Source organism: Limulus polyphemus, unplaced genomic scaffold (assembly GCF_000517525.1).
Source record: "Limulus polyphemus unplaced genomic scaffold, Limulus_polyphemus-2.1.2 Scaffold1283, whole genome shotgun sequence".
Classification (NCBI taxonomy): domain Eukaryota; kingdom Metazoa; phylum Arthropoda; class Merostomata; order Xiphosura; family Limulidae; genus Limulus; species Limulus polyphemus.
Genome location: NW_013666893.1, coordinates 131,525 through 145,118, shown reverse-complemented (window position 1 = coordinate 145,118; position 13,594 = coordinate 131,525). Strand labels below are relative to the sequence as shown.

The 13,594-nt window shown below is 35.5% G+C and overlaps 1 protein-coding gene across 1 annotated transcript in view; it reads right to left on the bottom strand.

Annotated features, from left to right (window-relative positions):
- The window catches only part of LOC106462922 (G protein-coupled receptor kinase 1-like), a 76,660-nt gene that overhangs the window by 53,801 nt on the left and 9,265 nt on the right, over positions 1–13,594 (bottom strand). The window contains exons 2-3 of the mRNA XM_013922891.2: positions 3,086–3,162; positions 918–991 (exon numbers count right to left, since the gene is read on the bottom strand). Of these exons, the coding sequence (XP_013778345.1) occupies positions 918–991; positions 3,086–3,162 (151 nt within the window). The remainder of the gene's footprint in view (positions 1–917; positions 992–3,085; positions 3,163–13,594) is intronic.

Here is a 13,594-nt window from a genome sequence, read left to right as displayed (position 1 = left end):
GAATGTGTGTCTCGTCGTGTGCCATCTCTATAAGGGATTAGAGTATACTGAACTTTACACATTATATCGGCTACACTAACGGGACATTTAGACGGTTCATTTAACTATTATACATGATGTAAGTTTTTGGGGGGGTGGTAAATGAAAGTGTTCCAAAACATGACATTAATTTCTTGACGACCTAATATATGTATTAATACCAGAAAATATGTATTACATCCTACCAAAAAATCAGCCATAACAGCTAACAAAAACTAACCCTTGTGAACTTGTTTAATTCACAAGTAACAGGTCTGTCTTTGTTTCTTAATACACATACAAGTGCTTCAATTTTTTAGTTGAATGCTATTATTTCTATGTTACATTCTAAACAAACCATGGAAATATTTTTGTTGCTTCTTTAATTGAACAATGTTACTACTAGGTAATGTACCCATTTATAATGCACTAAAATATATTTCACAAAATCATTTTTTGTGCAATATAGACCTATTCAAGTAAGAAATTTTTTCCACCATATTTTCATAATGCTTGCAATAGGTTGATAAGAAGATAACTGTTCCGGTAAATTTAAATCAAGTTAAATCAATTGGAAAAATATTTTAGTGCAAGTTTCTAGAAACAATCAAATAAAATCATAACTTCCAACAGGATTTATTAGCACAATTACATCATATTAACTATATTGTCTATCACATGTTCCTTTACCTGTATTCATATTGATATAAGCAAAACCAACCTGGACATTTCTGGTACAAACACATCTCTTCTTTGCTCTTATCAATATACTCTTTTATGGATTTCATATCCTTCATGCTAATATTCTGTCAATTAATAAGTTTAAGTTATTAGTACCAAACGTTCATTCAATTTTTCCATTCCTATGACTTTCAATGGTTCTAAGTCAAATAACTCACCTCCTCATAGAATTTTAATTGAGGAATTGGCTCATCACATAGCATTTCACAGAATTCTTTGAAGAGGAGGTAACCTATGAAGTAGTATTTTAAAAAATTATCAAGATGTAATTTCATAATTATTTTGTATTATATTTTAAAAATAATGCTGAATTTTTCTTCTATATGTATACAAAAAAATTTATTTTGATCAAAGTTTAACAAATCATTTTGTTAATATCGAAGTTTAGCCTTTTACTCATCACTACTGACTTAAAATACTTTAAGTGTTTGTATAACATGCAACAAACAATCACAATTAATTATCCATTATTATTCAGCTGACTAACTAGTTACTTGTATATTTCTGGTGAGTAAAAGAAATTCACAAGTAATTTTTTCCAACAACTTAATGTTCTAAGGCATACTTTACTTCCAAAACATCTAGAATGCAGTAGCCCAATTTATACTAAGTACTTACGCATACCACACGTGTATGTATGCCTTGTCTAAGTAACTTTATGAAAGGTGTACAGTATATCTAGGAGACAGAATTGAATGGTTTATATACTTGTAAATGTTCTATACACAAAGCTTAAGAAAGCATAGTAACAATATCAAGTCAACAAGTTTTCCAAATCAAAAGAAACTGTAATAACTGAATAACAACAAGAAATAAAATATGATAATAGTATCAATTCATGTAAAATCTTAATAGAACATAAAAGGAAAAGTTCTTTTCCTTACGAAATCCTTTCTCTGCTGAGCTTCTGGCACCACAGCAAAAAAATTGTCTGAAAAACTACAGACTTCTAACTACTTTCCTAAACAGCTGACCAGCATATTACACTTACAATTATTTTATTAAAATGTTATAAAGTGAAAAAAAAAAATATATATATATATAAAGTACACAGATCAATGAAATTTAATCTTTATATCCACTTAAAAACTTTCAGTAAATATTTTTATCTTTACTACCAACTTTAGAGATACAGCAAGAAAATATTCTTTATCATTAACTTGGAGAATTTCAGACCATCTAGTAGTGAGTACTTAAATAGCAAAAAACCACATAGAAAAGAAGTGGTTCCTTATATAACAACTTCTAATGTATAGAAAAGCCAGTTCATTTCAGTAACAGTGCTTTCCAAAAATGGCTTTTGTCATGTTGCTTATCAACAAAAGTATAATGTAATATTGTTGTTATTCTATGTACTGAAAGTATAAAATGAAATGTATAAACAACAAAACTGGAAAAATATTAATTTACAGTCACTGTTGATTAAAGAGGTTTGTTTTTATTGAAAACATTGGTGATATAACAGAAAATACCTTAATTAAGAAACAATTTAAGTTTAACAAATTGGGTCAATATTTTTTGCTTTCATGATACATTTTATGCACTTGACTGTACACTAGGTTATCTCACACTATCTCTTACTTTAGGCTTATTTATTAATTTCTTTAAATCATACCAACATTCACAACACTCACAAAGTTTCACTGCTCCCTTACAACCCCGTCACTAAAGTCGTAATGGGAAAATTGAAACAGAACATCTGCGATTCATTTGCATAAATCAAAAGAAGCTCCAAGTTGAAGACTATGTCCACCTGCAGGAAGCTAAAATAGATTCAGAATACACCTAATAACCCAAGCAAAGCTGGGTACTTTTGCTAGTGGATAATAAAGTGCATAGTATTAAACTACGTGGGCTTGCTTCAGTAAAAAGATGCACATGCACACACGAGAATTGGACAAGTAATATCAAGTTGCACACCCTCAGGGTCCACTTAGTATGGGTGCAAAATTTTTAGGCTTCTAGGTTCTTTCCTTATGAAGCTATGACAGTCACACACATACCCACAGACTTGCCCTTTTATTGTTATAGATAAGACTAATTCAAGTTAAAAGTAACCATGGTACAGTCAAATCACCATGAGTAAAAACACGATTTGTCAAAATCAGCTAATGTTAATTCATTCTTTCAACAAATGAAAATCATTTTGTAAAATAAAAGACATTTAATGTCTATGCATGTTTAAAGTAAATGTAATTGTACACAACAGTTAAGTTTTAAAGCAAGCAATGAAAGTAACTGCACACTTATCAAATGATATTATCATATTCAAAACTCTTATTTCCTATTTTACCATAATTCATCAAACTAAATATTTATAACTTACCTAATTTTTGGTTAAAGATCTTGTCAAAAGTCACCTCTCCCATTTTTTCTAAATGTTTGTGCATAACATTACGCACACTGAAAGAGAAAATTCAATCCACATCAGTAATCCAAGTATTTAATCTTTACAAAATTACATTCAGAAGTCAGTTAAATTGTATTAGTGGTAACTTTTACAAAAATATTATTTTAATACTGCTGTTTTCTTTTCCTTTTTTAAATTTAGTTATTTATACAAAGGGAGATTGAAAGAATTGAAAAATCTTATATTCCCTGCATGTAAGATATCAGTTTGCTGTTGAACATTGTATACACCCACAGTCTAAAACTTCCATCAAAATTTGATTTCTGTTGTTAGCAAAGACAACATTAAAATGTAATGTCAGAAGTTATCTGGAAAATTGGAAGTTATAATTTTCCTAAAGGAAAATGTATTTCCGATAGGTAATTCCCACTTCTCACAAGATTAGCTATTCTCGTTTTGTGCTGCCCACTATACTTTATTTCTTTATTTCAGAAACGCATGCCACAAGCCTTCATTCTCCTTCTGTTGGAATCCAAAGTTCCAACACGTCTCTCATGCAAACCATCATGCATCACCTCTCCACCAATGGGAGAGCACTACTATCACGTGATGCATGTGACTCCCTCTACACGCCACTACCAAACTATCAATTTGAAGTTTGGCAGAAGATGCGAGCACCATCAGATTATGGTGAGAATGGGTGGGAAGTGTGAGAAGAGGGACGTACCTATCAGAAACATGTTTTCATTTATGAAAATTATAACTTCTGATAAGGTACTCTCCCTCCATTCACAAGATTAGCTTGAATCCCACATTGAAATGGAGGAGGGTCAGCTGTGAAGGAAGTACAAGCATATCCCCTGGAAGCATCCAGAGGACAACCTGAAATGAGAGGAACAGATTAGATGATCTGATGAGGGGTACCACACCACATCTGAGCCAGGTATCACTTTGCCAGGAACATCGACATGATCAGAAGGACCAGACATGGCAGAACATTAAAGGGAGCATATCTGCATGGGAGAGGATAGTTTAGCAATGTGATCTTAAACAGAAATCAGAATCACTCAATCCCATTATGGGAAGTGGCTAAGTGAAGATGTGATCCATGATATAGAGTAGCTAAGGCACAAAGGACTGTACTCGGTAAGTCAACTACATCCAAAACCTCACTCGCTTGGTACTGACATCCTTGCCAGGGTAGGATGAGGATCATACCATCTTCACCTCAACCTAAGATTCGATTCCAGGAACTCACATGGTAGCTTAATACAGGGATCTGGGGATGTATCATCCAGAATCCGAGGAAGTGCATCACATGCACTCAACACTCGCGACCGTGAAACTAGCCCAAAATGACCCCACGCTGGTAACAACCTTGTCACTTAATGAGGGAAAACCCAGGACAGAAGCGAAACCAAGTCACATAAACCTTCTATGACACTGAGGACAAGTTGAGAGGGGAAGATGGACAACCCGATTCATGCGTGAGGACTTATGTGCTTGGTTCACTTGATTTCCAAAACCTCATTTGCTGGGTACCAACATTCGGATGAGGGTAGGAGGAGGGCACCCAATTGGAGGAATGAACTTGGGCATTTCAACTCTGGAAAATAATCACTCATCCAGAGGATTTGTAACTACCTCTACACTGGCAGAACACCACCACCATACTCTAAAGTGAATAGTTATAGCCATCTTTGTGGAACCCATCCTGCAGGTTGTCTCCATGGTCAACCACCCCAGTGGCTTGGAACTGGTAAGTGGTAAGGATTTCCTTACTCCACTGGAAGAAAGGGGGAAAATTTGGCGGAGTGTCCGAAGGGACCTCAACACCCTATACAGTGCAATGGGTGATCATGAAACCCTATTTTGAAAAGCAGATCACACTGATTTATTCAATCTAGACATGGCAGGGATAGGCAGCAATCCCCTTCTGCTTTACCCATGCCGTCGATGGGAGGTATGGTCCAAGACGGCCATATTATGATGCAATTCTCACAAGGAATTTACACTTTAGTGATCTTGTGAAACACCCATCTCAAGGGTGAGTGTACATAGCCATGGAAAATGTATAAGAATAAACATGGCTTACAGTGTAGATTTGATATCAATATGTCTGCGAATGATTATAGCCATCTAAGTGGAACCCATTCTGAGTACAGACAGAATAACTGGTCAGGTACCACTTGCCACAGTGCGGGATCCAAAGTTAAGCTGAAGCAGGGACTTCTGAAAGAAAAGAAAACATTAGTGAGGGATTTCCTCATGTCACAGCCATGCCAAAGTCTGATGAATAGCCACAGTCGGCAGGCAATAGCCTGAGGAAGCAGAAAGACTGATGTAGTATAGGTAGTGGGAGATGAACGTATGTGGAGTCGTCTACATGACTGATTGTAGATTCTCTTCCAATGGCCAACACAGCCCAAGAGGTCCCAACAACAAACAAATGATGTTTAAAGCACGAGAACCAAAGATGACAAATGAGCCAACATAGAAGTAAGGATGTCAGCAGAAAACCCCTCAGGGTTCCTATGAAAAGCCTCTTTCACTATCTAAACAGGTAGAACCGACCCCAACAACTGTTGGTCGAGGAAAGGAAAGTCCATCTGATGAAAAGCAAGGGTATACTGATCCGAAGTCCTTGGGGAGGAGGCATACTAATGCCCTGCATTAGTTGAGAGGAATATTGGTCCACGTGAACCCTAATATCAGAGGGTGGGGTAAAGACTAAACAGGGTCAGGAAGTTTGATGGAAGAGGGAAGGTCTAGGGCCATAGGAAACAGGTGTAAGAAACAAAACATCACATACCTAAGGGATAGTCTGAAAAAAAAATGATGATGGATGAGCTGAACCATCAGGTAGTGAACGGGAAGGCGCGGCAAATTTCGGGTGGGGAACAAATGATCAAAATCATCTACAGCCTGGCCCGGCTCGAAAGGCTCAGGAGGAAGTGGGGCAGAAGTAGGCGTGAGGCGTAGGCTCATATACCACTCAATCTCCTAACGAATAAGCGACGATATACCTCCCTCCCCCCGACAGGTCCCTCGTGCCTCAAAATACGGCATCAGACGTTGGCAAAGTACCCAAAATGGTGACTGTAACTTCGGAATTCATAAGCGGGAAACACAAGGAAGTAATGCTTTATTAAAATATTAACTCCACGACTATGAAGTGTTGGAAATAAAGTTTAGAAAAAAATAAAATGAAAAATAACCACTTCAAGGTAACTAAATAATGTAAAAAAAACCGTCTAAACTCGACAGCTGTCAAACGAGAAATGATAGTTCGGTAGTGGCGTGCAGAGGGAGTCACATGCATCACGTGATACTATTGGTGGAGAGGTGACGCATGATGATTTGCATGAGAGACATTTTTGAACTTTGGATTCCAACAGAAGGAGGATGAAGGCTTGCGGCATGCATTTCTGAAAAAAACTTGCATACAGAGGGAGAGTACCTTATCAGAACTTAATTAACACTCCCCAGAAAAATAATATTTTTTAAAAACTTGTATATAGTGTTTAACGAAGCTTGTTTTCTAAATGAAGGTACTTTAATTGCTGTTGTGTATGTTAAGTTTCACAAAGCTTCTGAAAAGGAATTTCACAAGGGATTAATGGAAAAATTATTTCTTCATATGGAAAACTTCAGGTAGATACTAACCTCTCACAAAATAGAAACCCAATGCCACTACTGAAAAGTTTTTGCACAAGCACCACCTCTTGATTGAAACTCCAACCCATACATGTAACAAAATGTACTGTCAGTCTATGATGCCATCATTATTAGGCTATAACACCCATACATGTAACAACATGCACTGTTCCAGTCTGTGATGCAATTAGCATTAAATTATAGCCTTTCACCAACAGAAGAGTAACACATCTTCCATGCACAGTATTCCTCTTGAGCACTTTTGTACCAAATGCTCATCTTGATGAGGGAAAAGACACACTGGAGGTGGAGAGGAAAGGAGAGTGTTTCTGTGGAGAGAAATTATATTCACCTCTCCACAGAATAAATAGAATCACACATTGATAAAATGGTGTAGGGTCCAGTTTAGATTTAAAAAAATTAAAAAATGGTCTAAGAATATAGTGACAGAAAGGGAAACTCATATTGACCTCCCTAGTGGCTTGATATTAGGGAAACAATGGTTCTCCCACTCCACCTGAAAAAAATGGAAGGGAAGAAGACATGTAGGGGAGAACACTGGAAAGGTGCATGGACTGAACAGGAATTATCTATTAACTGCAAATGGTCTCACAATGAGAGACTGTTCAATAAATTAGCATAAACAGAGACAGCTAGTTAGGTATGAGGGTAGGAAACCATACTGTTTTTCTTTATTTGGAAGGAGAAGTGTGGCTTAGGAGGTAAAATATAATAACTGCAAAAAGAGTCTTGTGGAAAACCCCATCTCAACAGCAGGCACTGAGCAGGGCAGATGGGTTTAATATTTTCTGTTACCTGTGCTCAATGCAGATTTTGAGAGATAGAAGTATTCCAATGGTGGGTCCCATTGTCTCCTGTATATATACATATATATTTATTTATTTATACACATATTTTATGGCAGCTGACAAAAAAAAAAAAGAAATAACAAATAACTTATCTCTTTAGAGCCTCTGGTACGATTAGAGAATGGTATCTGTATGGAGGTGAAACTAGAAGCAGAAGAAAGTACAATGTGATGTAAAGAATGTGACAGAAAGGCATTGGAGGTCATCCACATTCTCACCTGGAAATTTCTCATTTAAGAGGCATCAACAGCCAGAAGAAAGAAAAACCATGAAATGAAAAACTTGATGGTAAGTGACATGAAAAAGATGAAAGGATTCATCTACCATAAAGGAATATAAAAGCCAAATGAGCTGTTGAACCTGTTGATCATGGCAGAAGGAGATAAAACCCAAAAAGAAGAATTCCACAGCAAAAAAAAATGTTGATTGCCTTAAGAGGGAACAGTACAAGTAAGATAACAGTGAACTGTCTGAACAAGATAACGGAGATGACCTGGGTCTAAATGATCATACAGAACAAGGAGGAGAGGGATTAGAAAAAACATCAGATCATCTTCTCAAGTGGCCCAAGTCTTGAGAATAAAATAAACCTGTTCCTGTGGTAAAGAGTGAAGAAGACAATGAAAGCAAAAGTATCAGAGGGAAGGAGAAGAAACTGCTTCTTAAGCAAAAAATGGTAGCCAATGGTTTGAATGAAGGGCAGGTAAGAAATATGAGTACCAAACAAAGTTCCCATTGGAAGAGGAACTGAATGAGAAGGACAAATGAAAAGAAAGGCTCAGAAACATTTATAAGAAATAAAGAAATAAGAAAAGAGTGGTCAGAGAAAAGATGAGAAATCATCAACAAAACTGCTCCATAACCAGTGATTGTAGAATTGAATAAAGTACCCATGAAATTAAGGTAAAAAAGTGAGGTAAGGAAAAGTTGGAAGAAGGTAGTAGTAAATAGAAAGCATTGATAAATCATCCACTTGTAGTGATAAATTGCAAGGGTGAATGGACAACAAGAGCAAGCAAGAAAAACCTACCCATATTACAAGGGACCAGACAAAAGCCACACATGACTATGAAGGCAAAAGAGCAGAATCATGTTTGAGTTGGCCAAAGAGGGGAAACAAGAATAACCTTGGGAAGAAGTTGAACAGGATGACAGGCATACAGGAAGAAGGTGAATCAATCTAGAATCAGAGGAAATGCCACCAGGGCCACGGAGTCTGAGATTGGAGACCAAAAAAGTGGAAGCTTGATGAAGAGGACAGTCACAAATGCAAATTGAGAATAAATCCACAAAAACACCAGGAAATTTAAGAACCACTCTGATGGAAAGATTCTGTTCAGGTAAGACAGCCCATCTGCCACTAAATTCAAAGCTCCTAGAACATGAAAGGTCAATAACCACATGTTGTTGTAGGCCCAACTGTGTAGCTCAAGGGTAAGAAAGAAGAGGTCCAAAGAGTGAGTATTTCACAGTTTGTTGATGTAAGAAATAACAGTGGAGTTGTCAAACAGATCAAAACATTTTCAAACAGCTGTAACTAGAGGTATTGGTAAGCTCATTGAATTGTCTATATCTTAGGGAAATTGATGTGGAAAAACAACTCACTAAAAATTGTGAAGTCATCCAGAACCACAACCCACCTGACTAGAGAGGCATCTGTGAACTAGGTGTAAGTCCGAGCAGAGTGGAAGGAAGTAGATGCTTAGAGTTATGTAGAAATGTTTGAACCACCATGATAGTGAGAGGTAAAGAAATGAAGACAGAGAAATGAGAGAAGACAGTGGATCACAGAGTATATTTCACTGATCTGCCAGAATCTATGGAAGGAGACAAAAAGACATATCCAAAGGAAGAAGAGACAAGAGAAGAAAGAGACAGATCCTCATGCATAGCAAGAAACAAAAAGGAGACATAAAAGATTGGTAATTGTAAAGAAGAAGAAGAAATAGTCATACAGCAAAGGTGATAAAGGTTCCCAAAGGAAACATCTACAGAATGGGAGTCATTATTGACTTAGAAGCCTGACTAGCCAACCCAAAATAAGCAGATTCCCAAAGGAAAAGGAAATCTCAGTAGATGATGCCTTCCAGGACAGGGCTAAGAGATGCCAATGTCCATATAGTGATAGAGATGCAAACCCAATGAGTGTATTCTCTGTGTGAAACCATCTCAACACCAAAGTAAAAACAGACAGATCTGGGTCCTGAAAGACAAATGGTGTGATCCAAGGATTTGGTGCAAAGTGAGGCCATGGGTGGACAAAGTATAAGAGCCAAACTCCCACAGGACCAAGAATGAAGAATGGTTCCAGAAAAATGTTATCACCAAAGCCCTACGATCAGTTGGCCTTATAAGAAGGGGAACACCAGGAAAGGGTCACAGGATGAGGAACTCCTGAAAAAATCTACATTATGAAATAAGGGTGCCAAATAAAGTTCCCTGATATAAAATTGATGAAGTCTAACTGCTGAAGACAAGACACACCAATAAATCAAAACCTAGAAACAAAGAATCAAGTGAATTTAGCAACAGCTGAAAAAATGGAACAGTATAAAAATAGGTTATGCAACCTTCTCCAGTATAACTGTAAGAGTAGCAATGCAAAGCTTCAGAAGGAAAGAGTAAAGAGGACAAAAAGCTAAGAAGGTAAGTAAGCAAAATATGAAGAAGAAAACCACCATGCTGAAAGATGAGATTCAAAGGATAGAAGCACTAGAAAAGAGGAAGACTTCCTGCCACAGGGATGAAGTCTTAAATCTATGGAGAACAGAGCAACTAAAAAACAACACAGAGAAGAGACAGAGAGAATCTGCAGTAATGCAACAATGAGACAAGGGAGGGAGAGGGGAAAATTGTAGTTGAGGTGCATGCAAAAAGTTCACTCAACAATCAGCAGAAACTAGTGAAGTAAGAGAACAAATGTCACATACTTAAGTTATCAAAGCAGCACAGGACCAAGATGGGTGCTACCTGATCCTTGTCAACCAGAAGCAAGGGCAGGTTGTGAGATGAGCTAGTCAAAGTCATCTAAAGTCAGGGCAGGCCCAGCAGAAGTTACAGAAGCAGGTGGCCATGAGACCTGGGTCCAAGATGAAGAACGTAGGATAAAACCAATTGCATGATGTACAATGGTAGAAATATTGCTCACTAACAGAATAACTCCAGTCACTATTGAAGGAAAATAAGAAAACTCCTATGGAAAAGTGTCTGAACCTCAGGTTGTTTCATAACCATGGACAAGAGAAGTTGGATCCAACAACTTCAACAAAACTGAATTCATGGAAAGTACTAATATTGTTATAATTTCTAATGGTTTTTATTTTTCAGCAATAAGTCTGGTATGTCCATGGTACGTAGACCTTGGTCACTTTTGTACTAAAGAAGATGATATTAATCATCAGTTTCTTAAAAATCTCAGCACTGCATTTATGGTGATGGAAATATGGAGTTAAAGAAATCATATCATAAATACTGGAACAAGTGTCCCAAAATCTTTTCATAGTTTGATTAAGAGAAGAAATACAGGAACGGATAATAATTAATATCAGAAGATTTATCTGAAATTAATTTTAAAATCTGCAGATTTTATTCTTGAAGTTAAGATAATGAAGATAACAAATTGTTAAGTATAAGTTGAAAATGATAAGCACAAAAGTTCCATAGTTCTTAATGAAAAAAGAACACGACAGAATTTACACTAAGGAAAATAATGAATTTTTGTTAACCACAAAGTACATCGCGTGGAGGATTTGTCATCATCCTACTGGTGGAGGACTATAGCCTAATGCTGGTTACATCATAGTCTGGTACAGTGCACATTATAACAAGTATGAGTGGGAGTTTTGTTCAAATACTCTGTGCATGTGCAAAAAACATTTCAGCAGCAGCAAAAGTATCACCTATCTGTCCTGTGTAGAGATGAGTACAGTCTCTGAAATATAATTAGTACAGTTTTCAGATTGTTTATTTCGGGACCTTCATGGTTCCTCATACATCAATGAATATGGTAGTTACCTGGACATTAAAAAGTAATATTTCCACAACTGCTGAAGATATTAAAATGCTGGAAAAATCTTTAGCATACAAAAATAGTGTCAAACCTTACAGCCTCAGATATAAAACTTATACTAGGTGTCCTGGAGGATTCTTATAATACTAGCATAAATTTGTTGCTAATATCTCACATTGCAAAAATTGTGTATGGGAATATAGGCCTCTATATTTCGTAACAATTTGCATCTGTTTGTGCTGTGTTAACATACAATGTGCAAAATGCTGAAGAAGGAACATATAATATTTATGTAACTTGTCATCTACATTCTTCATTGTTATTCGAAGATACAGTAATGAATGTCTCCAACATCTCCAATGTACTTACTTACAAACAACTAAAATATGCAGAACCTATACTTCTGTAAACAATTATAAACTTGCCACAAAATTTCCTACTCAACAGCTGTTATACACAAAACTGTAAGAAGAGTACATGAAAGGTTACAATAGGTTTTTGAAGGCCATTCAATACAAAATGACTAACCCTGCAAAATTATTATTTTATGCTGAACATGCCTGCAATAAATTTTTGTTTTTAAGGCCTTCACAAAACTATTATATCTAACCTCTTACTGACTTACGAGGTTATTCTAATTTGTAACAATTACCTGAAATCCTTGGAATATTGACAACACTTATGCTGATGTTATTATTAAATTATTCAATAATGAAACAAATGTTAGAATTGTCTATTCAAAGCAATAATGCACCTGTTATTGAGGAGCCCACAGATGTATGAACATTACAAGATAAATGCTTCACAGCATATGGAAAGGCATTACTTGCTCACAGAGATGCTAGAACTCATCTTTAGCATACAAAATAGTCACATGCTAGTTGTCTACATACAAACTGTATGTATGTGTTTCTTCAAACATGTACAGCAATTTATCATTCTTTAAAGCTTTTGCTATTTAGCTGTTTTACACTCCTACTCACATCTTTACACTTGCATGTAACACAACATAAAACAATAAATAAAAGTTTTGAAGCTGAACTAGAGTAAAAAATCTATAGTATAGTATAAAAATCCTATAGTATAGATAAATATACATACAAGTTATCTTGAAAATTTTTCTTTTACCTTTTTTTTCTATTCACAAATTTACTTGAAATAGTACCTTGCTTGTTACTGTAGGATTATCATTGTTTTGCCATTTGACTGTTTTAACTAATTTTGATGTTTTTCTTTAAACTAGAACTTTTATTGTATTTATTTTACTTAATTTTGCTTTTTCTTGTGTCAAATAATTAGGATTAGTAAAGATATGTGTAATATATCACAAAATGTGTATACTGATGCAGGTAATTGGTGCATGAAAAGTTTTAGCACATGAAGGTGCACAAAAAAAGCTACTTAAAAATGGTCAACGTTATGAAGATGTCTGGTAGCCCTACCAAAAACTTTTTAACATAAATATTTGTTACAGAGTGGGTAAAATTATCTATTTTAGAAAAACACCAGGAGTGAATATTTTCTCTTTAGTGGGAATATGAAGATGTGTTTTCTCAAGGCTGAGAGAATAATTTCTTTGTCCAAACAATATTAAATCTGTATGTGTTCAGGAAGATATTATTTTGTAAGCAGTGAAAAGAATATGCTTAGAAATATTGTTGTTCTAGAATATTTAATTATTATTATCATTAATATTTTTATCCCTTCAGTAAAGCTGGCTTTCTGAAAGTTTAGAAGTTCAAAAGAAATAATAAAGTGAATGATTTAAATGATATATATGTAAGTATTTATCAGAATGTCTTATTACATGTATTTATAATAAAACAGCTGAAAAGATATGAAGATCAGTTCTTATCAAAATAGTATCTACCACAAAAATGAATTTTTTAAGAAGAAAAGCAATGGGTTCCCAAAATAATTAATAAGCTATATGTAATAGAAAGAAAATTT